At 34.1% G+C, this 25,272-nt stretch overlaps 1 protein-coding gene across 1 annotated transcript in view; it reads left to right on the top strand.

Moving 5' to 3' along the window:
- The window catches only part of CEP290 (centrosomal protein 290), an 81,192-nt gene that overhangs the window by 31,022 nt on the left and 24,898 nt on the right, over positions 1 to 25,272 (top strand). Inside the window, exons 23-38 of the mRNA XM_040637300.1 lie at positions 864 to 966; positions 1,057 to 1,287; positions 4,739 to 4,912; positions 8,923 to 9,034; positions 10,613 to 10,818; positions 11,750 to 11,901; positions 15,076 to 15,187; positions 15,843 to 16,298; positions 16,811 to 16,975; positions 18,088 to 18,195; positions 18,409 to 18,543; positions 19,536 to 19,802; positions 20,457 to 20,564; positions 21,223 to 21,422; positions 23,760 to 23,973; positions 24,945 to 25,082. Coding sequence (XP_040493234.1) covers positions 864 to 966; positions 1,057 to 1,287; positions 4,739 to 4,912; positions 8,923 to 9,034; positions 10,613 to 10,818; positions 11,750 to 11,901; positions 15,076 to 15,187; positions 15,843 to 16,298; positions 16,811 to 16,975; positions 18,088 to 18,195; positions 18,409 to 18,543; positions 19,536 to 19,802; positions 20,457 to 20,564; positions 21,223 to 21,422; positions 23,760 to 23,973; positions 24,945 to 25,082 — 2,881 coding nt within the window. The remainder of the gene's footprint in view (positions 1 to 863; positions 967 to 1,056; positions 1,288 to 4,738; positions 4,913 to 8,922; positions 9,035 to 10,612; positions 10,819 to 11,749; positions 11,902 to 15,075; positions 15,188 to 15,842; positions 16,299 to 16,810; positions 16,976 to 18,087; positions 18,196 to 18,408; positions 18,544 to 19,535; positions 19,803 to 20,456; positions 20,565 to 21,222; positions 21,423 to 23,759; positions 23,974 to 24,944; positions 25,083 to 25,272) is intronic.

Here is a 25,272-nt window from a genome sequence, read left to right as displayed (position 1 = left end):
AATAATTTTCTTAGAAGTCATTAGAATACCAGATCAAAGGTGATTTAAACACAAAGGGTAATTATGTGGTCTAACAAGAACCCCAAAGCTAATTATAGGGTAGGCAGTGTTATCGGTTGTCATAATCTCCTATTATGGTTTATAAAATAGTTTCAGGAGTTCAAAGAAAAGGGAACCATGCACACTGTCTTCTAGAAGAGGCGTTTTTTTTTCCCCCACACAACTTTTTATATTTAGATTAAAAAAAAATTTCCAGAACCTTCTAGCAGAACAGACTTTGACTCAGATCACATTAGCCAGAATTGGTCCAATGAGCTGTCCAAGTCATATGTTCAAGTCTCAGCCATTCACTGGCAAAGAGAGTGATGCCACTGTAATTTGTTTATGCCAGCCAGATTGCAGGTGACTGTAAAATGTCTCTTGGGTAAGGAACAGTGTCTTACACACCTTCTTTTAAGTCAAATGATTTCTACTATTGTTTGTATTCTAAGTATTTTGCAACTGGCTAACCTCAAGTTTTAAGAGTAGGGTCAGAATATTGAGAATTGGTTTCCAGAATTGGTTTGGAATGTTGATTATTTTCCTATTTGTTTTCTATTTTTAATAAAGTTTTATAAAATTCAGCTTCAGTTATATTGTAACAGTTGTAGAGTTGTGACTCATGGAATAATGAAAGTAACTTCATAAAATAATTTCTTTACACTGCATTTATTTAATAAAAATAGAACTTCCAACCTAAATCCTTGTCGAATGGAATTTTGAGATACTCTGTTATCAGATACCAGTAGCCATGATGCCTCTTGTTTTCCAGTAGTTACGTATTTTATTAGGTTTATTATATTGTTATTTTTATTTTTTTTAAGTGAAAAGGAGACCTGGAAAACAGAATCTGAAACAGTGAAAGAGGAAAAGAAAAAACTGGAGGATCAAATCCAACAAGATGCTATAAAAGTAAAAGAATATAATGTAAGTAAAACTCTTTTAAAATCAGTATACAGTATCGTACAAACCAAGATAGCTATGTTCAGCAAGTAATAGAAATGTGTCTTTGTGCAGAATTTGCTCAGTGCTCTTCAGATGGATTCAAATGACATGAAAAAAACACTTTCAGAAAATAGTAGAAAAATCACAGTCCTGCAAGTGAATGAAAAGTCACTCATAAGACAGTATACTACTTTAGTAGAAATGGAGCGACAGCTTAGGAAAGAAAATGGGAAACAGAAGAATGAATTGATAGCAATGGAAGCTGAAGTTGGTGAAAAAATTGGACGTTTGCAACGATTTAAGGTACATCTGATTTTTTTTTTTGATTCTATAAAAACTTCAAGTATGAGGAAGAGAGGATAGTATAATGAACAGCCATCACCTGGATTAGTAGTTATCATTTATTAACATTCTGCCATAAATGCTTCATCTGTTCCTTGTAGGAATAAATTGTAGACATTTCTTCCCTGAATATTTTAGTGTGCATCTCTAAAAAAAAAAGCCTTTTTTTGTTTACATAACACAATGATTTTATCACGTCTAACAAAATGGACAATAATTGCCTTACATTATCTAATGTCCAGACCATATTCACATTTCCTCAGTTGTCCCAAGATCCAGTCAAGCACCCTGCATTGTATTTAGATTCTTTAATATTCATAAAATCTCCCGGGTTTCTTTTCCTCTGTGAAAAATGTTGAAGATTTACCTGATTATTTTCTTTTGTAATTGTGCTTATTCCGCTTTTCATTGTATTTACTAAAAGCTTTGAAGCCTTGGGTATGTCAGGTTAAACATTTTTGGTAAGAATACTCCATCCATAATCCATTGTACTTTATAAGTAATACTTTATGTTGCATCACTTCAAGAGATGGAGTGTTTGGTAGTCCCATGTTTCATGCGTGGTTATTGTCTTGAGGGGCAAACAGCCATGTATCTCTATTATTAAGTGATTTAGTTAACTGGTGATATTTTGGTACCATGCAAATAACCAGTTCTTTACCAGTCCTCCTATTGGCTTTAGTATCCACTGATGATTGTCGTTACCCGACTCAGTTATTTCATTAGGAGTTGCATGTTGCATGTTTTCTACGTGTATTAGCCAACAGGCTTTTGTAAAATAAAGAGCTTTTCCTCATCAACCCAGCCTGTTCGGTTATCTTGAAGTATAGTTCCTACTAGAAAGACAAGATAAAAGTTTCATTCTTTCTTTTAATGACTAGTCTTGAGAAATCAGAGTTGGTATACTCTACTTGTATCTGTTTGCCTGACCTCCCCAGCTTTTTCTTCTTTCAGTATCATTAGACTCACACACTTAGTTGTTATTTGTTAGTCTTAATTTTGGCCAGTTGGAGCCCTTTAAAGCCGTCTCTTGTTGCCTGTTGACAAGAATCCGGTAGTCTTTGAACCAAGCTTCAAATGTTGGTTTGTTTTCTGGCACAGGATGTTCAAGATTCACCTTACATACTTTGATCCAGATTTGGAATAAATCATTACTCTAAAGAACTCTGATTTTTTTTTAGTGGGTACCAAAAACTGGTCACTAGATATTACTGTTCTTGCAGTTTCATTGCTGCTGGTCCCTTTCAGTGGACAAATGAGGAAAATATGTGTATACTTAAACCATGAGTTCATACTGTTATCTCCAATTCAGATTTAATATAATGGGGTTAGGAAAGGGTATGGAGTTGTTATTAACCTTTGATTTTTGTACTCATATTTTCTTTTTCTTACATGGAAATCTGTTATTAACATTAAAATAATCGCTCTAGCCTATAATATTAGGATTCATATTAATATAACACATTAGGGGCGCCTGGGTGGCGCAGTCGTTAAGCATCTGCCTTCGGCTCAGGGTGTGTCCCAGAGTTCTGGGATCAAGCCCCGCATCAGGCTCTTCTGGTGGGAGCCTGCTTCTTCCTCTTCCACTCCCCCTGCTTGTGTTCCCTCTCTCGCTGGCTGCCTCTCTCTCTGTCAAATAAATAAATAAATAAAATCTTTAAAAAATATATATATAACACATTAATTTGATGATAATCTTGCATTGGTATTAACAACAGCAGCAATGCTACCAGATTTAGTTTAAAATTTCTTTATAGTTCTTATTTTCTTTAGAATAACTTTCAGTGGGATGTATAGTCAAGGTAATATATTCTACAGTAAATTGAAATAATTTTCTTTGTGTGGTTATCCTATAAATTTAATATATAGTTTGGCTCATTTGTTTTGCATTTGTTTTCAAACTCAGAGGTTACTTTTGTTTTCTTTTCTTTAATTGATTTGAATATATAAAACATTTGCATGTTTCAAACATATAGTCAGAGAAATCTTACTTCTGTCCCTATACCTTTGACTCCATTCTGCCCTACTTGCTATAGGTAACTGATGATCCTTTTAATGATTCTTTTTGAAGATACTAACAGACACAGGAAGGTGCATGCTGTGTGCGCTCTTTTACACCTTGCTTTACATCTTGTCTTAGATAGCTTATTTTAAGCATGTACATGTGCAGTTTACATGTTCACATTTACATAGGATCATATAAACACAAAATAATTCAAAGTAGAATTAAAATGAAGTTGATTTCCTTACTATTCGCTTTTAAAAATAGTAATAGGTGAAATTGTCATGCTAACAAACTTATTTTCAATGTGATCTTTAAGCTGAACCCTGATGCAAAAAGGGACTTGTTGAATAATGAAAGCTATTTTTATGTGGACATGTAATCAGGAAATTTTGAGTCTTAAGAAATGTTTTTGTGTTTTTCTTGGAGTATTACACATATAGCTAGTGTGTGAGATAGAAGGGAAAGAAGAACTAGAATGCTTCTCTCAACCTGATTGTTCAACCTGGATTTGGGGGCTGGTGCATTTTTAGGGGATTGGAAATAGGAAACTCCTCCCCATCCAAAGAAAGTGTGAAACCAAACTCCAAGGGTAAGGTAGAATAATGTGTTCTTACTTAGATGGAAAAGAGAAGCTGTCAAAATGAGATGTGAAGCACTATTACAAATATTTTTTCCTCATTACTGTACTTAGAAGAAATTTTAACCGTAAATTCTTTATCTTCCTCACTTTATAAATTTGGTTATTCCTTGTACTACTTCATCAACTTACTTTAGAGAGAAATGAAAGTTCAGATATTTCTTCTTAGTGTTAATACAGTGTCTTTGAGTAGTGACTTTTTATAGTTGTATAGCTGATGAGTAGAACATGAAATAAGTAACTTAAAGCCTTTCATATTATTTATTAGAGATAGCTATGATCGAGAAAAATTTTTTTCTCATCAAGTATTGTTTCCTTCATGTGACCAAAAGGTTTTCTCTTACTACAAAGCTTCTCTGTATAACTGTAATAAGCAGAAATAGCTAAATCATAATGTGGTGATGCTAATTTTGCCATTCAGCTAACTAAAGGCTAATTTTTTTTAATCTTATGAAATTTAGAAAACCCATCCAGAGATACATTCTGAGTGATATATTTTCTTGCTGCTGTGTATTGTGCTTTTCTGAAATTAATTGAATTTCATTTCACTGTGATAGTTGTGAAAGAATTCCCTTTATTTTTATTCTTATTTAAAATTTCTAAGTAATATTCTTATATGAAAGAAATTAATTATTGTAATATTTTTAATACATGAGAAATCTTTTTCTAAAAAATGATTCTAAAATCTGTTTTGCTTTTAGCTGTACTATCTTATACTTCACCAGAAAAAAAATACACCAACGTAACTCAGTGTATCCTTGTTTATATAGGAAATGGCCATTTTCAAGATTGCAGCTCTCCAAAAAGTTATAGATAATAGTGTTTCTTTGTCTGAACTAGAATTGGCCAATAAACAATACAATGAATTGACTGCAAAGTACAGGGACATCTTGCAAAAAGATAATATGCTGGTTCAAAGAACAAATAAGTTGGAACACTTAGAGGTAAGTTTATGTGGTCCTTGAACCTTGTAATATTAGCTGTTTTTCTTGGGTGATACCGGTAGGTGCAGAATGATGACTTCATCCTGCCATCCTCCCTTAGTCCACTTGCATAATTTTATTGAATCAAGCCTCTTTTCCCTAGGCACTTAAAAAAGAAAAAGGGGCATGAACCAGATAGGGAAATTGTAACCAAAAGAGGAAGCATCATTAAGTTCCCATCCCTTTCTCTTCCCCCTGATCCCAGTGCAAATTATTTTCTCATAGTCCTTGGCTTATTATGTTCCTTGGGATGATGTAGCTGAGAATGGCTCTTCCTGGACCATGGATGAGCTCTGGAAATTCCCATCCTTTCTTATTGTACAGAAAAGAAAAATAGGATGAAGTATTATAAGTTTCATTCAAATAGTATGTGAATGTGGCCCAGAACCCTTTGTAGTTCTCTTCTAGCCACTTGACTATACGTTTAACAGTAGGCAAAACCAGCTCCTGATTTGTTCATCTTCCTCTTCAGAAATAGGAGCTTATGTCTTTTGACTTATTCTCTTTTGTGATCCTCTCCTAGGACAGGAGTGAGGTCTAATTTTGAGGCTTCATAGATTGTACTTGTGTAGAGGGACGCAATCAGTAAAACACCCGAATGTCATTGTATATAGCTTTGAATGATTCCTACAAAATTATCTGAGTTATTTATTAATACTAACTATAAGTAATCATGATCAGTTTACTTTCTACTGGTATTGCTAAAGAGAGATGATTATGTTAATTTTTATAGAAAATGTTCAATATCTAGGTGTGGTAATAATTTATTTTACTTTTTCCTCATCTTTCATGCCTTTTGTCCTCTTCCTCTGAAACATTTAAAAATCCTATGTAAGAAATGTGTTATGTAGATAACATACCAATAAGTAATTTTTAACCTTTATTTATCTGTTTTTCCAAAGAATATTTTTCATCTTTCCTTAAAATTAAAAAAAAATTGCATTTGTGTTGTATCCCTTCTTCTTCCCACATCTCGATTATAATTCTGAATATATATTTGTCCCTGTTGTCAGTGTCTTAGTTTTATTCTTTATTATGTGTATTGTGGTAGCCATTACTCCAATCCCTGTCTCCCGTGTTACCTCCCCCTTACTGCCACCACAATGATTATTCTAAACATGAACCTGACCATGGGACACCCTGCTTCAAACCTATCAACAGCTGCCAGTCACTTGAAGAATAAAAGTCAAATTCCTTTCGTGATTAGCCCCCCCTTACCTCATGTCATCTCCTGTGATGCTCTGAGTACTTTTACAATTTAGGTTTTTGACACTGTACTACCAGCTTTCTGGAACACAGTGTTTTTTCCTAGATATGTTTTTTCACACCTGCTGTTTCCTTGTCTAGAAAGCTCTCCCCCCTCTCTCAGCTTACGTGCTCAGTGAATTCTATTCATGCTTAAAACTTTGTTCAGACATTATCTTTTTTTTTTTTTTCAAAAGCATTTTTCTTTATAGAACAAAGTCCCTCTGTTTATATTAGTTCTCTGTCTTGTACCTACCTGGTTCTGCTATTTGTATCACGTGAGTGTTTGATACGTCTGCATCCCCGACTAGAATATAAGCTTCTTGATATCAGGAACTCGACTTAATTCATGTTTGTGTGTTTAGTGCCTCCTGTATGGCACACAGTTAAAGCTGATAAATGTTGACCTTGAGAGAGTGATTAATGGTGTAGAGCCATGGGTGCCAAGGTCATCAGATGTGGTGATTAGGAAATCATTGATGCCTTTTGAGAGTGAAGTTCTTGAGAGTAAAGGTGATGAAAATCAAGTTTCAGAAAATAAAGAGAGTGGGTGATAAGGAAATGCAAAAACCAACTAGAAATTTGATGACAGAAGAAAAGAGAAAGAGATGTGGGCTAAGTTAGAATCGAGAGGAAGATTTTTTTTTTTTAAAGATTTTATTTATTTATTCGACAGATAGAGACAGCCAGCGAGAGAGGGAACACAAGCAGGGGGAGTGGGAGAGGAAGAAGCAGGCTCATAGTGGAGGAGCCTGATGTGGGGCTCGATCCCATAACGCCGGGATCACGCCCAGAGCTGAAGGCAGACGCTCAACCCAGGCGCCCCCGAGAGGAAGATTTGTTTTATCAACTTTTTTCCTTTTAAATAAAGGAGACCAATGTAGTTTGAGGGGAGAGAGAAAGAAAATTTAGAGCGAATAGGGAGAGAACAATTGAAGGTTGGAGAGGAGGTGGTAAAAGGGTGCATGCATGCACTGCCAAGGTGGGGGGCTGAGAATAGGATCTGGAGCAAGACCAAAGTTCTCCTTGAAAGTCAGGAAGTAAGAGAAAAAAGGGTAAAAAGATGTTTAAAACACTCTAATCCCTCTTTTGTCGTTTTTCTATGTATTTACACTACCTAGACCAGGTTGTAATTATGCCTGTTACCGGAAAGTCATATTTCATTCCCTTACTTTGCTTTTCTTTTTATTGTAACATCTACTTTAAAGAAAACCTCATTATCCTGTTTCACCATTCTTCATAACACATATTACCTGACATTGTGTTATATATTGGCTTCTTTTCCAACTACCCCCCCCCCACCAAAACACAAGTTCTAGGATAGATTTGTTTATCATTAAAGTCCAGGGCTTAGAATACCTGACACATAGTAAGCATTCGGTTTGTTAAAACAAAGAAAAAATGAGCATATTAACTTTATGTGCCAACTCCTACATTTATGTGTCCAGCCTGACTTCTCAGTGCTGTAATGGAATTACCTGCTTTACTCCTGTTTTAGTGGGATCTCAAATTTAACATATCCAAAATCATCTCCTGACATCTGTTCTTCTCACATAGTCTTTTCTGTTTCAGTATGCACTACTGTTACCTGCTTAGGGAAGGCAACCTTAGAGTTGCTTTCTAGTCATTCCTCTCCCCTGCCGTTTTTATTTCCCGAATATAATTCATTCATTGTGTCCTCTTTTCTCCATCTTCACCACTAGGACCCTATTCATCAGGCCTTTATGATATCATCTTAATTTCTGATTTCCCTGTGTATTCCTTTATTTATTCTCTGCATTGCCTTCAGAATGATTCTTGAAAACTTCCTCCTCAAAATCTTTAAATGGTTTCCTACTATATATTAAGTTAAATTCCAGTTCCTTATCTTGACATACCATGCCTGGCCCAGTATGGCCCCCTGTTCTCTCTCCCACTGTCCCTCAGAGCACTCTTCGCTGTTATTTTTGCTGACGGTGCTCAAGTCTGCTAGCACCCCAAACTCGGTCCTCCATCAGAGCTTCCGGGTTTGTCAGTACATCAGCTCTTCCCCTGGCTGGTTTCTTCTCAAGACTGGCTCCTTCTAATACTTTTGCTTTCAGCTTAAATACCACCTCTTCTTTAACCACTTTATCTTCATTTGACTCCTTTTGTTTTTCTCTGGGTCCCTACTCTGTATCTTTCTGGATCTTTATATTTTTAATGATTGTTTTCTTTGCTTACCTGTTCGCCATGTGCTGCCTTCCACACCCTCCCTTACACCCGCCACACACACATAACCACGGACACCAAATGGTGAGGCCTGGGAAGGCCAGAATCTTGTGTTTCTTTTTACCGTGGACATGCAGCACCTCACTGATAGCACGCCGGATGCTCAGTAACTATCTGTGTGAAACAGGGAAGTGAGCAACCTTCATTGTGCAGGTTGTGAAGTTCTAAGTGTTCTAGCTTGGCCAAGATGCACGCGGCAGAAGCTAATGCTCAGAAGCCACAGATCGGATACACGGGATTTTGATGATTATTTTCAAATAATATTTTCTGTATGTATGTGTGTATGTCTGTGTGTGTGTGTGTGTGTGTGTGTGTGTGTATGTATATATTACATGTAGGGGAGCTCCTAATTTTGTTTACAAAAAAACTGGATGGTGAGTTTTAGGAGATACTATATAAAGTTAAGGCAATATCACTGCTGTGGTATTAGTCTGAATTACAATGTAATTTCGCAGTGACGTTTCTGTTTTATTCAGTGTGAAAATGCATCCCTAAAAGAACAAATGGAGTCTATAAATAAAGAACTGGAGATTACCAAGGAAAAACTGTACACTATCGAACAAGCCTGGGAGCAAGAAACTAAATTAGGTAAGTATTAGGACTCTGATAATATAAAGTGATGAAGAGCTAATAGTGAGTATTTTTCATTTATAGTTCCTTTTCTCGATTAGGTGCAAAGGAAGTATTTTGATAAAAATGAACTCTGCCTCACAGTTTAATTTAGCAGGCAGTTGATGTGTAATATCTTGTGCTAATCTCTACCAAAATTTGGTTTTTAGTTATTTAATTAGATTTAGTCCTAGTGAAATCATATATGTTAAAAAATTATGACTAAGCATTAGCTATTTTGAACCATTTAAATAACAATCAAGACTGGTGATGATTTTTAAATATCTATATTTTAGTGGTAGTATTGGGAATTTTCCACTGTGTGTAAAGTTCTCTTGGGAATGTATCATTTGATATATTCAAATTAAAAGGTCACCATAAAAGGCAAAAAAATTTTGAAAAGAATTTATATAGCCCAGAGTTTGACTATTATTATTTTTTGTATCACCTTATCCATGTTTACATGAGCACTGGGTATTGTGTGGAAGTGTTGAATCACTATATTGTATCCCTGAAACTAATATTACACTGTGTGTTAACTAACGGGAATTTAAATAAAAACTTAAATAAATAAATAAAGTGTAAGCATGACTCTAATGGAAAAATATATACTTTAAACTATATTTAACATTACATACTATATTCACTTAGTAGATGTCAAAATATTTCTGTTTTATTCGTCTTCTTATACATACAAGTATTCATGCAATATCTTACCATTTCAGTGATTAAATCACTAGGTTTTCTTATTTTTGCAATTGCTTATGGTGCTGCAGTGAACATCTTCAGGTATATCTAACAGAGATATTATTGTCTCACAGGATATTAAAACCTTTGTGGCTCCTGCTAGGGTTTTCCATGTTAGTTTGTCAAATGGTTATCCTAGTTTATGGCATTTAAATATTTTTTTTATCTTACTAGCATTGTGCTTTATAATTTTCAGATAAATTTGCTCCTTTGGATAAAGTATTTTTGTATGTTTGTTTTCTAGACCTTAGAGCTCTAATGCTATTTAAGATTCCTGTTACAAAATAGAGCTGTTTTTTTAAATTGATAATTGGGACATGTAGTACGTTAGTGAAACCTAACATTGGGCCTAACATTATCTAAAATAAGCTATTTTCAGAAATGCAATTTTTAATTCATTAAGAGATTAAAAGCAAATTGACTTCCATGTAGCTTCTACATGAAAGAAGGTATCTTATATCCTAAGATATAAAAAAAGAGTATACATACAATTGTGGTAAGTTCTCTGTTCATTTTACGCTATCTCTCTTTAATAAGTGCTGGATTCCCTCTAGAAATTCCTAAATTTCTATGAGGAATAATTTTTATTATCATTTGACTGATGAAGAAACAAGTTCCAGAGAGATGAAATGGGATAGGCAGTATCCAAACAGGAATAGAGCTAAGACTGGAATACAGGGTAGTCATAATTCATAAGGCTCATGTGTTTTCTATGGAACTGTGTTGTTGCATCCTTATCTATGATGGCTAAAATATTTGGGATACGATTTTGGTAACGGCTTGAGATTGACTTCTTATTGTTGCATATAGGAAATGAATCGAACATGGATAAGGCAAAGAAATCAATAACCAACAGTGAAATTGTTTCTATTTCCAAAAAAATCACTATGCTGGAGATGAAGGAATTAAATGAAAGGCAGCGGGCTGAACACTCTCAAAAAATGTATGAACATGTAAGGACTTCACTAAAGCAAATGGAAGAACGTAATTTTGAATTGGAAACCAAATTTGCTGAGGTTTGATATAATTTTTATCATGCAATTAGAGTAAGAATTAGTCATGTTAGGCATTGTATTTTGTGAGAGATTAGTTTGTATTTCTGAAGTAACATATTAGTATAGTGCTTGTGTTTCATGTAATGTATAAATAAAAGAATAAAAGATGTATTTTTAAATCTGAAATGTTTAAAAAGAAAAAGGTATTTCTGTAAATGAGTTCTTATTTCTCATCAGCATTACATTAGAGTTAATGCAAAAAGGTATTATTTGCTTAATAATGATGTTGCCTTCCACTACCATTGTTCATTTAACAAATATTTATTGAGTGCCTGTCACATGCTGGACACTGTATGGGGGCTGGTGTTAGGGTAGGAAACAAAATAGGCAGTAATCTCTACTCTCAGGACTTTACATTTTAATAGTAAGTTTTAGACTTTTTTGACATGGTCAGAAATATTGAATTGGCAGTAAATAATTCTGCAAATATTCAACAATTAATGATGAAAAAGAACTCTTGAAATGTTTACTTTGAGAATTAGTATATTTTTTAGACATATCTCATTTTGTTTATTTTAACTGAGTCTCTAAATATGTTAATAAGATTTTATTAACTCATATTTATTTATAGATGATTTAATTGAAGTAAAGTATAATGTGAATACCACATTTCAAACAAATTTAAGAAAATCAGAGATTCAAATATTAGACTGTGAGTTGTCTAATATAAATGACTTTTGGTGGGTTGGTGTATAACCAGAGTTTTATAATCTGTTTCTGACTCTTTCTCTTTACCCTCGTCAATCTATTCTTAGTATTTCATCACACCCAATTCAGTATGACTTGACTAATGCCAAGTAAAGAGAACTGCAGTATGGTAAAAGCTAAATTGAAAGGGAAAACCTCACCAAAAACTGATACATCTGAACTTTTTTTTGTTACTTTTTCTTAGCTTACCAAAATCAATTTGGAAGCACAGAAGGTGGAACAGATGTTAAGAGATGAATTAGCTGATAGTGTGAGCAAGACAGTAAGTGATGCTGACAGGCAACGGATTCTAGAATTAGAGAAGAGTGAAATGGAACTAAAAGTTGAAGTGTCAAAGTAAGTTCATGCAAACTTTTCAGTTATTAGGTGTGTCTACTCTAATTTGTCTTTAAGAATTCTAATTACAGTGGTTTGAGGTAATACTCTTCATGGAATTGATACTGATTGTTTTTATTTTTCTTTTTTTGTAAGAACAAGATTAAGTAATATTAACAAGATTAATTTTTAATAGGCATAAATAATAATATTAAAGAGGAAATTACTTCCCAAGACTTTTATTTTTTAGAGTCCAGGAATAGTTTTGCAGAAAGCACTGAACTTGGAATTCAGACCCTATGCAACCTAGTTCTTCCACATACTGATAATTTTTTGGAGGAAAGTGTAGTGGTCATTTAATTTACTTAAGCTCAAGTTTCTTATATCTGATAAAGGGTTAGTATCCAAAATACATAAAGCAATTATACAACTCAACACCCAAAAAACATAATCTGATTAAAAATGGGCAGAAGAAATTAATAGGCATTTCTGTACAGAAGACATCCAGATGGCCAGCAGATGCATGAAAAGATGCTCAGCATCACTTATCATCAAGGAAATGCAAATCCGAATTACAATGAGATATCACTTAATGCCTGTAAGATTGCTAAAATCAACACAAAAAACAAGTATTGGCGAGGATGTGGAGAAAAGGGAACCCTCCTGCACTGTTGGTGGGAATGCAAACTGGTGGAAAACAGTATGGAGTTTCCTTAAAAAGTTAAAAATAGAACTACCCTATGATTCAGTAATAACCCTACTAGGTATTTACCCCCAAGATACGAAAACACTAATTCAGAGGGGTACATGCACCTCCATGTTTATAGCAGCATTATTTACAATAGCCAAATTACGGAAGCAGCCTAGTGTCCATTGATAGTTGAAAGGATAAAGAAGTGGTATGTGCAATAATATTCCAGTAGTCCAGTCGTTGGAATATTATTCAGCCATAGAAAATTGAAATCTTGCCATTTGCAACAACATGGACAGAGCTAGAGAGTATAATGCTAAGGGAAATAAGTCAGTCACAGAAAGACAAATACCATATGATTTCAGTCGTGTGTAGAAGTTAAGAAACAAAACAAATGAGCAAAGGAAGAAAAAAAAGAGAAAGACAAACCAGAAACAGATTCTTAACTATAGAGAACAACTGATGGTTACCAGAGGGGAGCTGGCAGGGAGCTGGTTTGGGTTAAATAATGATGGGGATTAAGGAGTGCACTCATGATGAGCACTGGGTGATGTATGAAAGTGTTGAATCGCTGTATTGTACACCTGAAACTAGGATAACACTGTATGTTAACTATACTGGAATAAAATAAATAACATAAATATAAACAAAATAAAACAAAATAAATATATTAAGAAGTTGCCACAGCCACCCCAACTTTAAACAACCACTGATTGATCAATCCTGATTAATCAGCAGCCATCAACATTAAGGGAGAACCCTCCACCAGCAAAAAGATAATGGCTCATTGAAAGCTTAGATGATGGTTGGCATTTTTTAGCAATAAAATATGTATATTTTTGTTAATATTTATTTTGAGACGGTATGAGCAGGGGGAGGGGCAAATGGAGAGGGACAGAGAGAATCTCAAGCAGACTCTGCACTGAGCGCGGAGCTGGATGTGGGACTCGATCTTACGGCCTTAATACCATCATGACCTGAGCTGAAATCAAGAGTCAGACATTTAACCAACTGAGCCACCCAGGCCCCAAGCAATAAAATATTTTTTAATTAAAAAAATAGAATAAACTTTAGTTTCTTCATTTTTTTAAGGGAGTACTAGTATCTACCTCTTCTTCTTGTTTGGTAAGATTGATATAAAAATATGAAAAATTGAGATTTTGCTTCAGTTTACATTTATTGAGAACTATGTACTGTGCTAGGTATTAAACACATATTAACTCATATAATTATACTTAAAAACCCTAAAGTAACATCATGATTTTTATTTTACATGTGGAAATAGTGTATTCACTTGGAACACAAAATATATGTAAGGAATAAATACTGTGTGCCAAGTAGATGCTGTGTACTCATTCTCCTGGGTAATTTTGTGTCAGTTCGGTAGAAAGGTAACAGGAGCCATAAGGTGATCTGTCAAGCACAAATAATTATTTATGAAAAGGGTTTTATGGCTTGCCCATCATAAAGTTATTTTTTGGAGCCTTGATAGCTCTTTGGGAATGTCTGTTATTCTCAACCCATTTCACTATGAAGGACTCCATATTCTTCCTCTTACCTCATAGAATTCACCTTTTGAAATAAACTAATTTATAATTATTCATTTTATTATATTTTAATTTTTAAAACTTATGTAACTGACAATTTGACTTTCTAATAAATATAGGAAACCTGACTTCTCTGTCACAGTGAACTGAAATTCTTGCCCAAAGTAAAATGCATCTTATCTCTGTGCTCTTACAATAGTAGTCTTATAGGGATAATTTACCATCAAGCTCCCCCCATTTTTTTAATTGTAGTAAGCATATAATCTTTTTCACATTTCTTTTTTTTTTAAGATTTTATTTATTTGAAAGAGAGTGAAAGAGAGCACAAACGGTGGGGAGGGGCAGAGAGAGAAGCGGATTCCCTGCTGAGCGGGGGGCCCGATGTGGGGCTCGATCCCAAGATCATGACCTGGGCCGAAGGCAGACGCTTAACCGACTGAGCCACCCAGGCGGCCCTCTTTTTCACATTCTGATAGCTTGTAAACTAAAACATACATTAATCCACATAGGGAACCTAGGAATTTTAAATTTCCGTATTCTTAACTGTACAATTATGTCAAATAAACCTACTTTTACCTTATTCTAACTCTGCCAAACTAGGATAATAAGTATCTTATGAAAAAAGTGTGGGAGAGCAGTTCTATGGCCATATAGATTTGGAAAATGCTGTATATGTATAGTTTGAAATAATTTACTTTAAAACTTCTCAGAACATTTCATACAATACTATGTATTATGAATTTTCAAGGGGAAGGGATGTTGGGAATGGAGTTTTTTAACAGGTGTTAACCTCTCACGAAATTACATTTCATGAAACAGTTGAGGAGATTTTGCTTTAGTATTTGATACTAAGATGCTGGAAATTAGTGGCTTTTCCAAGAGTCTAGAAATCTGAAATACTGGTATTTACTTAGAAAACGTACCAGATTGTTCCTGAAGCATCTTTTCTCTTCCCAGACTGAGAGAGATTTCTGATATTGCCAAAAGACAAGTTGAAATTTTGAATGCACAGCAACAGTCCAGGGAAAAGGAAGTAGAGTCTGTCAGAATGCAGCTGTTAGACTATCAGGTAGGTACAGTATTGGCTCTTCTAAATAGATTTTTTTCTTTTTCCTAAATTCACATTAGATATTGGGTGATTTTACAGTTTTAATCAGAGACTATGTCAAACAGAAGCTCCTATTCTTGTTAATTGTAACCTGATTAGAAAAACTCTTTAATTTGAAATATCATTGATGATACAGAAAAGCATTTAAATACCTACAAATACATTGTGCTGGCCGCTAATCGAAGTTAAGACCTGAGGAGAAATAGATAGGTCAGTCTTTGAAAACAGTGTTTTCTCTTGTATTGCTATGTAGCTTTTCACACACATATTGTCCCATTATAAATTCTTTCAGGATTAAAAAAAAATGTCCACACTAGTGTTATACCAATATTGTTATTTACATATGAAAGTTGAAAAAAAAGCGGTAATACGCCAACTGTTACTTAGTTAGATGCCAGATTTGGATTTTAAATATGTTTGATTCTGGGCTTTTTTTCTTAAACAAGTTTTGATAATTAAAATTTAATTTAATTTAATTAAGGCTAGGCTAGATTTTTATAGGATCTCATGTACCACACTTCTAAAAAATTTATTCAATAAGCTGTGTTTTAAATCCATGATAAGTGTCATTAGAAAAACTTGAAACCTACTATAAATATATACTTTTTTCTGTTAGGCACAGTCTGATGAAAAGGCACTGATTGCCAAGTTGCATCAACACATTGTCTCTCTTCAAATTAGTGAGGCTACTGCTCTTGGTAAGTTGGAGTCAGTTACGTCTAAACTGCAGAAGACAGAGGCCTGTAATTTGCGCTTAGAGCAGAAACTTGATGAAAAAGAACAGGCTCTCTATTATGCCCGTTTGGAGGGGAGAAACAGAGCAAAACATCTGCGCCAAACAATTCAGTCTCTACGGCGGCAGTTTAGTGGAGCTTTACCGTTGGCACAACAGGAAAAGTTCTCTAAAACAATGATTCAATTACAAAACGACAAACTGAAGATAATGCAAGAGATGAAAAATTCTCAGCAAGAGCATAGAAACATGGAGAACAAAACAATGGAGATGGAATTAAAGTTAAAGGGGCTGGAAGAGTTAATAAGCACTCTAAAGGATGCCAGGGGAGCCCAAAAGGTAAAACATGGACTTTCAGTTCAGTATTTCCAAAAGAGTTACATAGTAATTTTAAGTTCTTCATATGTAGCTACCTGAAAAATGCTTACTATATGACCAAACTTCCAATTATGTTATTAATATAGATTTTATAAGTTAAAAGTTTTGGCTGTTTGAATGTGTATTTGTAAAAATAAAATGAGACTCTTCTAAACAATGGTTTTGGTAGAAATGCTTAGATAGTATACTATCAAAGAACTTTAAACACGCTAGTAAAGTTTATATGTATTAATTACATACTAATTTTAGTTATTTGTAAGCATAGAAATATTTGAAGAATGTTATATTAAGATCATACATATTTTTTAGAAGAGTATGAAAATTCTAAATGAACTTTGCCTGTGTCTCGACAAAGGATAATTTTTATCTTATTATAGGATATATATTAATTTAAATTGAAATTATTAGAATCAATGGAGAAGTATATATATAGGTAGTGCTTACATTTGTACATTTTATTTGTAAATGTTTAGGTAATCAATTGGCATATGAAAATAGAAGAACTTCGTCTTCAAGAGCTTAAACTAAATCGAGAATTAGTCAAGGATAAAGAAGAAATAAAATATTTGAATAATATAATTTCTGAATACGAGCATACAATCAGCAGTCTGGAGGAGGAAATTGTGCAGCAAAACAAGGTTTCATTTTATATTTATTTCGCTGTTTTGTTGCTAAGATATTAAACATAAGAATATTGCATGAATGATTGCATTATTTTCTTAATTGAATGTAGCTCCCATTATTATTCTTAGAAAATACTGTTATTGAAGGCATTGAAAAAATTTATTGTTGTAATGGTAGTTTTATTTCTTTTATTTTTATTTTTTTTAAGCTTTTATTGAGAGAGAGAGAGGGAGAGCGAGAGAGAGCAAGACCAGGGGGTTGGGGGGAGGGAGAAGTAGGCTCCCTGCCTCTATCCCAGGACCTTGCGATCATGATCTGAGCCAAAGGCAGACACTCAACCAACTGAGCCACCCAGGTGCCCCATAATGGTAGTTTTAAACTTAAAAGGACCAATACGTAAATTTAGTTGGTAAGTTAATTTTTATTTCGATATTAGTTATTTGACTTTTCACAGTTACAAGTTTCAGCTGGCTCTCAGTGATGGAGTGCAGAAGGCAGCTTGGTGTAAAGCCATATATACTTTAGAGACAGATGAAATTCACTAAGTTCATGCTTGCTTGCCTTAGAAATTATGTTGTTCTTTCTGCCTAGAGTGTTCTTAGCTCAGATCCTTGTATCGTTTATGCTTTCATTGCTTCCAAGTCTTAGCTCAAATGTCTTACCTTATCAGTGAGGCCTTCACTAGCCATGCAGAATACAACTGTAAATCCTACTATCAAAATTCCCTAAATAGGGATTCCTTTTTCTCCAGCATTCATCACCCTCTAACATACTTATTTATTCATTTACTGTCTCTCCCTCACTAGTAAGTTTCATGGTGAAAGGGACTTGATTTTGTTCACTGTCATGTTCACATGACCTTGAATAGTGCTTATTACATAGTACATGTCATTAAATGTTAGGGATGGATGGGTGGGTACCTGGAGAGATTGAAATCCTGACTTCTCATCTTCTATCTCTGTGATCTTAGGCAAGTTACTTTCTTAAATCTCTTTGACTTTGCTTCCTTTTTCCACAAAATGAGAATATAGTGACCCCAAGGGTTGTTGTGAGGATTAAATAAGAAAATGTATATAAACACTTTTGTTATATGCTTAGTGAGTGTCTCTGTGTGTGTCTGGTACAGTTTCATGAAGAAAGGCAGATGGCCTGGGACCAAAGAGAAGTTGAGCTGGAACGTCAACTAGACATTTTTGACCATCAGCAAAATGAAATACTAAAAGCAGCACAAAAGGTATAAATAATTCTGTTTGCTATTCTGTAGCATGACCTATAACATTAACCAACAGAAATGTTTTCTGAAGTTAGATGGAATTTTAATTGATATTATTTTCTTATATTTCAAATATAAGTGGGATGTAGCCATGTCCTTGTCATACATTGTAATAGTATTGTTCTTAATGATGTAACTTTTTTTTTTTTTTCAAAAAATTCTATTTCTTGATAGTTTGAAGAAGCTACAGGATCATTGCCAGACCCTAGTTTGCCCGTTCCAAATCAACTTGAGATTGCTCTAAGAAAAATTAAGGAGAATGTTCGAATAATCCTAGAAACACGGGCAACTTGTAAATCACTAGAAGAGGTAATTAGAAGAATTTGCATTTTTATTTGTATATTATTGAATATGTTTGTGGAATTTTCTAAATATTTTCTAACAGAGGTGAAGCATAGAATTGTGAATCTGCTGCTGATTCCAGTCTCCTTTTCTACTCTACTATAATATTTTTAATAGCCAGTAAAGAACAGCAGATACGGCTAATTTGAATTCACTGCCCATTTAATCACTGCTTGTCACTTTTGGGCACAGTGATCAGTAGTGATCAGTAGTAAGCATTATACTTACATTATACTTACAGAAAATAATATAAACTGAAGACAATTTTCATTTTGGTTTACATCTAAACAAAGTAATTATAAATGCATTTTAAAATTTTATAAGTAAAATTTTCCATTTTTAATCAATTGAGGAAACCTAAGATTTTTTTCAGTAATTATAAGATTTGACATTTATGTGAATTGCCACTGAGTTACTTGATTTAAAATATCTGTCTTAATCCTCTTGAAGAGTAAATATTTTTCCTGTTGTATTTTAATAAACTACATCTTTTGTCATGGTGATTCATTGACTTAGGCCACTAAAGTTCCAATTTTTATGCTCAGCTGACTTTTATGGACTACTCTTCTAGGGCTCTGGTAGTCAATGGGCCAAAATAAAAGGAATGATTTATTACATTTCCTTTCTAAATCTAGTACCACTACACATTTCTAATTCTAAAACTACAAGAGCTAAATAAAGTACCTTAATTAAATTTTATTTTCATCATAACAGTGAAGTTTATAACACATGTGATAATCTTATAAGTAAAACGTGGGTGCAGATAACTGCTGTCATGTGGAAATATAAGAAATATAACCTTATTAATATCAACACAATACCCTCAGTATCAGTATGATGTGAAAAATAAAGTGAAACTCCTTTTTTTTGCTTGTAATTAATCTGACCAAAATTCAGATGAAGCATTTTTAAATGAAAAAATATACTTTAATAATTTTATTATGATTTGATCATTGCAGAAACTAAAAGAAAAGGAATCTGCTCTACGGTTAGCAGAGCAAAATATTTTGTCAAGAGACCAGGTAATCAATGAACTGAGGCTTCGACTGCCTGCCACTGCAGAACGTGAAAAGCTGATAGCTGAACTAGGCAGAAAAGAGATCGAGCCAAAATCACACCACACACTGAAAATTGCTCAGCAGACCATTGCAAATATGCAAGCAAGGTTAAATCAAAAGGAAGAAGTGTTAAAGAAGTATCAGCATCTTCTGGAAAAAGCCAGAGAGGTATGTTATTCTGTTATGTAGTGCTACTTAATTATTACCATGTTTTTTAGTCAAATGCCAGATATTATTCTGCCCTGAAGTGGTAGTTCATTTCTTGCTTTTAGATGATTCTGTTTTGGAATTTTTCCTTTCACATGATTGGATTACAGATCTGTCAGTAAAACTGGCAGTTTCTATATGTCTATCTTTCTCTCATGGACTGACTAAACTGGGAATAGCTGTCATGGTGCAACCGTTAGGATTTTGAAAAATATCAGTTGAGTTTATAGGTAAAGATTGAGGCAATAAGTTAGAATGAAATCTATCACACTAGTAGTCAGTGGCAATCCAGTTTGCTAGAACATTGATGGGAAAATCTAACATTTAAAAAACTTCTAGAAACAAGTTAAAAGGTGATGGATACATATTATTCTAATATTAAGAATAAGTCGTGATTTAAGGCTGGATTTATCAACTTGAACATATTACTAGGGGGATGTATATTGGTGTGTGTGTGTGTGTGTGTGTGTGTGTGTGTGTGTGTATGCAGATACTGTTCCTTCCCTATCTTACAGGGGTTTTGGAAGATTAAATATAATAAAATATTTAAGATCTTTAGAATGTGAATTTATTTAAGTCATAATTTAAGATGCACTTTTGATTTGCTATAAACAGGAGCAAAGAGAAATTGTTAAGAAACATGAGGAAGACCTTCATATTCTTCATCATAAATTAGAACTACAGTCTGATAGTTCATTCAGTAAATTCAAACAAACAGCTTGGGTAAGATTCTGGGGACTTTATTCTATTCTTTATTGATGTTTGAGACCATATAATTGAAAATTTAGCTCTCATGATTTGTTTTTCCTTTGGACTAGAAGCCATTCTACCTTTGTTGTTGGAATAATCTTCTAAAAACACAGCTCTGATCATTTTTCTTCCTACCTCCACATCTTTAGTAGCTCACTGCTGCCTGCGAGATCAGTTTATGTTCCTTAGCCATGTACTCAAACCCTTGCATGATGTGACCTCAGTCTGTCTTTTCAAGTTGTGTTCATTGTAAGTTTACCAATATGTAACCACTTTTCATGTTCTGAATTCAGTTCATACTTGCTTCCTTTGATCTTTGTCTTCTGTATGTGTGAAAGGGCCTGTCTTTCATCTCCCAACATGCAAATCTTGGCATTCTGGAGCCTTACCTCATGAATTCAGTCAACATTTATTGATCCTCCACTACATCGAGGTGCTTTGCCCAATGCTGGGAATACAAAGAATAAGATTTCTATTTCCTGTCTTCTTTAAGTCTTCATTGGCTATTAAATGTCATTTAATTTTAGATTGGATATTGTATTTTGATCATCTGAGGAAGCAGATTAAAATTATGGAATAAGTATGATATTGAGTTATACATGCTCATGGCTAATTTATTCATTTCTCCTAGGATTTAATAAAACAATCCCCTACTCCAGTTCCAACCAACAAACATTTTATTCGTCTGGCTGAGATGGAACAAACAGTAGCAGAACAAGATGATTCTCTCTCCTCACTTTTGGTCAAACTAAAAAAAGTATCTCAAGATTTAGAGAGACAAAAAGAAATCACTGAATTAAAAATCAAAGAATTTGAAAATATCAAATTACGGTAAGTTTTAGAAATGTATTATAAAAATAGGCAAATGGTAATAATGATATAGTGAGGACAAATGTAAGCATTTGCTGTGTCATGCACTGTTCTAAAAACTTTATGGATATTATCTCATTTTTATCCTCAGGACTACTGTGACATAGGTTATTCTCCCCATTTTTCACATAGGAAGTAGGCCACAGGACTGCTCAGTAACATACCTTAGGAGGAGATGAAAAGCCACAATTTGAATCTAGTCAGTCTAGCCCAAGAGCCAACTCAAGATTCTTGTTCTAGGATCTCGTTTTTTAACCTCTTTAATTAAAGCATCCATTTCATCATCTATGAAATGGAAATGACAGTACTTACCCTGACTCCTTTATGGAGGCCAAATGATACTGTATGTGAGAGTAATTTGAAAATTGTAAAGTAATGTATAAATATAAAAATTTTTGTTTACACACCTCTAACAGTTTCTGGCACATAATAGAGGTTCAGTAAATATTTCTTGAATGAAAGAATTATTTTGTTAATTAATCATAGTGACAGTGGATTCATTCTCTGTATCAGAGATTCTAAATATTGCTCAACCAATTTATCAGAATATAGATTTTAAACCTAAAATAGGTTTATAGTTCATGTATTTTGTAATCACTGTAGAACTGTTAGGAATGAGAGAGTGTCTGCATTGTGTGAATGGAGGTCTCCATCCTTGGATTCCCCGTGAGAAGATTTGCATGGGGATCAGTGCTTGAATGAAGACCGCCAGAAGGAAAGTAGCAAGCGCAAAGCAGTTTATCAAAGTGAAAGTGGAAGAGCGGGCAGGTTCCCCGAGGTTGTTTTGAAATTGAATATTATTGGGTTTCTCTGGGCTTGGAGTTGCTGTCACATAAGTGAGATGGTCTCTAATGGAGGCTGCTTCCAGTCATTTGGGAAAATCCTCCCGCAGGTTGGGAGAGGGAGTTTTGACCCTACCAGAACCATCTTGCAGCCCTTCTCAAGGGGGGTCGGGGGGAATCCGTGCCCACAATGCAAATACATTATAGTGAGTCTAGGGGTTACCCTGGGACAGAGGTGGAAGAAGAGAGCACAGGTTCTGCACCTGTGGCTCTTGATCTGTCAGGCCCAAGGCCTTGGAAGCCACAAGGTCAGGATGTTGAGCTCCCAGGCTTATAATTCGTAGCTTTTTTTGTTTGTTTTGTTTTTTATTATTATCACCATCCTTGCCCCAGCTCATGTCTCCATCAATCCCCTTCAGGGACTTGAGACTCTGCCTGAGGTCATTCCTTCCACAGCTCTTGTCTGGCTTCTCCCTAACAGAGCTGTCTCTCTGGACCTCAGTTTCTTATCTGAAAAAATGGGAAAGTTGAACTACTTGACTTTGTAATTCCATTCCAGCTCTGAAGTTCTCAGTAGAACTTTTTATTCTTAACCTACTTATCCAATGTGTCTCTGGTAAAATTAACACTACTTTTGCTTTATTAAGAAGCTACCACTTTTAAGAAATTATTCTCTAAAAGAAAAGAGAATCAGTATTTGGTATCTTTTCATTTATTATTTTTTTTTTTTTTTGAGAGAGAGAGCAAGAGGGAGAGTGCAAGCCTGCGCTGGAGCAGGGGCAGGGAGAGTGAGAAAGAGAATCTTGAGCAGGCTCCACGCCCATCACAGAGCCTGGTAGGGGGCCGGATTTCATGACCCTGAGATCATGACCTCAGCCGAAATCAAGAGTCCCATGCTTGACTGACTGAGTCACCCAAGCACCCTATTTGGTATCTTTTCAATCTGATTTTCGCCATTGTATTAAATTTTATACATGAAATGTTATTTTTGGTGTAGTAAGTTTCTGTCATGTTTTGATATATAAAATTGCTTGTGCTTTTGAATATAATTCCTGGGTATAGAAAATAATCATCCTTTGAAATTACCTTGTATATATAAATTTTTGCCACATATAATACTTGAGTCATTGTTTCCTCCCATACCATGTCATGTTGACTAAAATTATACTTTTATTCTCCGTGTGTACATTGATATGTGTATTTTAATGTGTCTTAGGAAATTATAGATCTGTGGGTTTTCTTTAGTAAAACCTCCTATTTTCACAATTTGATTATTTGAGGTAACTTCAGTTTTTTACTTCATGCAGTCATTACCAATAATAGTAGACAAATTAAAAGGAAAAGTCTATTTTATGTTAGATTTAAGAGTTAGTTAAATGGAACAATTGTTCTTGTTTTGATTTGAATCAAAACTTAGGTTGTAAGGATACTTAGGACCAAACATTTGCTCTTTATAAAATTTGTATCAAAGTGTTAATTGCAGTAACCACAGAATACATATGTTTGCTTATATTAGGCTCCAAGAAAATCATGCAGATGAAGTGAAAAAAGTGAAAGCAGAAGTAGAGGATTTAAGGTGTCTTCTGGCCCACTCACAAAAGGAGTCACAGAGTTTAAAATCTGAACTTCAGGCTCAGAAAGAAGCAAATTCAAGAGCTCCAACAACTACAATGAGAAATCTAGTAGAACGGCTAAAGAGCCAGTTAGCCTTGAAAGAGAAACAACAAAAAGTAAGTAACTACAGAGTATTAGCAATATTTAGGAAATACATGTGGTAATAGGTTGCTTATAGAGAAGACTTGTGAAAGATGATAGCATATATCTCTCTGTTGTAATAAAAAGTATGAGCTTTGTCTTATGCTGTTAAGCAGAATTTTTCAAGATAATCTTTTTAATAGCCATTTGGTGGTGTTTTTAAGTACAGGTATAGTCCAGTTAGTTTTTTTTATGTTGTCATCAGTTTGATTTGTGAGTTATCGATAGGAAATAGTATCTTATAATATGTTAACATCTTAATCCCATTATTTTCTCTCCTTTTCTAACTGGGATTTTATGCCACTAAGGCTATTTTGAACAATTTGAAAATTGAATAATTTTGAACAATTTTGGGGCATAGGAGGGAGCTATAACAGTGAGGAGGAAAGTTTAAAGAAGGAGGTCACAGAGATAGTTTTTTGAAAGCAGTTGGTCATTAGATTATCTAGTGTATTAGTTTTTAAAATTTATCTCAGATTTGATATACTCAATTGATTTAGAAGGTGCTTCTGTTTTTCTGTGCTAGCTTATGAAATTTATAGGTAAATTTTTAGTCTTTTTTAATCCTATAATTTTCCTTTTCTGTATAAATTCAATTAATTTCATGCAGAAGTATATATTAAGTGAGTAATTCAGATAAATATCTGAACTTGGATATTGAAACAAAACATGCAGTTTTTGTAATATAAATGGTTTGATTTAATGCTGGGCTCTCAAAATTATTATTGTCAAGATTTTGAAGTCTCTCACACTCAATTTGGACTGAGTGCAATTTACTAAATTCATTTGAAAAATTTGGACTGTTAGTTTCTGAATTATGTTTGCTTAAACACATAGTATTTTAGGAAAATAGTTGAAAATGATTAAGCATGTTAATATTTTTGTATTACGTGTTGCTCATATAAAGTATTAATTTTTAAAAAAGTATATATGTTATAATTTTCAGGCACTTAGTCGAGCACTTTTGGAACTCCGGGCAGAAATGACAGCAGCAGCAGAAGAACGTATTATTTCTGCAACTTCTCAGAAAGAGGCAAATCTCAATGTTCAACAGATTGTCGATCGACATACTAAAGAGCTAAAGGTGAACATAACACATGCATCAATATAACAAAATACCTTATAATTGCTGTTGGAAGAGGATCCACTTTGACATATAATAATTTTGATAATGAATAGGGAATTTATTCTAATGAATTATTGGTGTATATATATGTGTGTATATATATATATATATATATATATATATATATATACCCACAGCTGGAGACTCT

The sequence above is a fragment of the Ursus maritimus genome, unplaced genomic scaffold, assembly GCF_017311325.1.
Source record: "Ursus maritimus isolate PB19 unplaced genomic scaffold, ASM1731132v1 scaffold_21, whole genome shotgun sequence".
In the NCBI taxonomy this organism is placed as follows: domain Eukaryota; kingdom Metazoa; phylum Chordata; class Mammalia; order Carnivora; family Ursidae; genus Ursus; species Ursus maritimus.
Note: the sequence above shows the minus strand (reverse complement) of the source record. Positions and strands in the feature narration are given on the sequence as shown.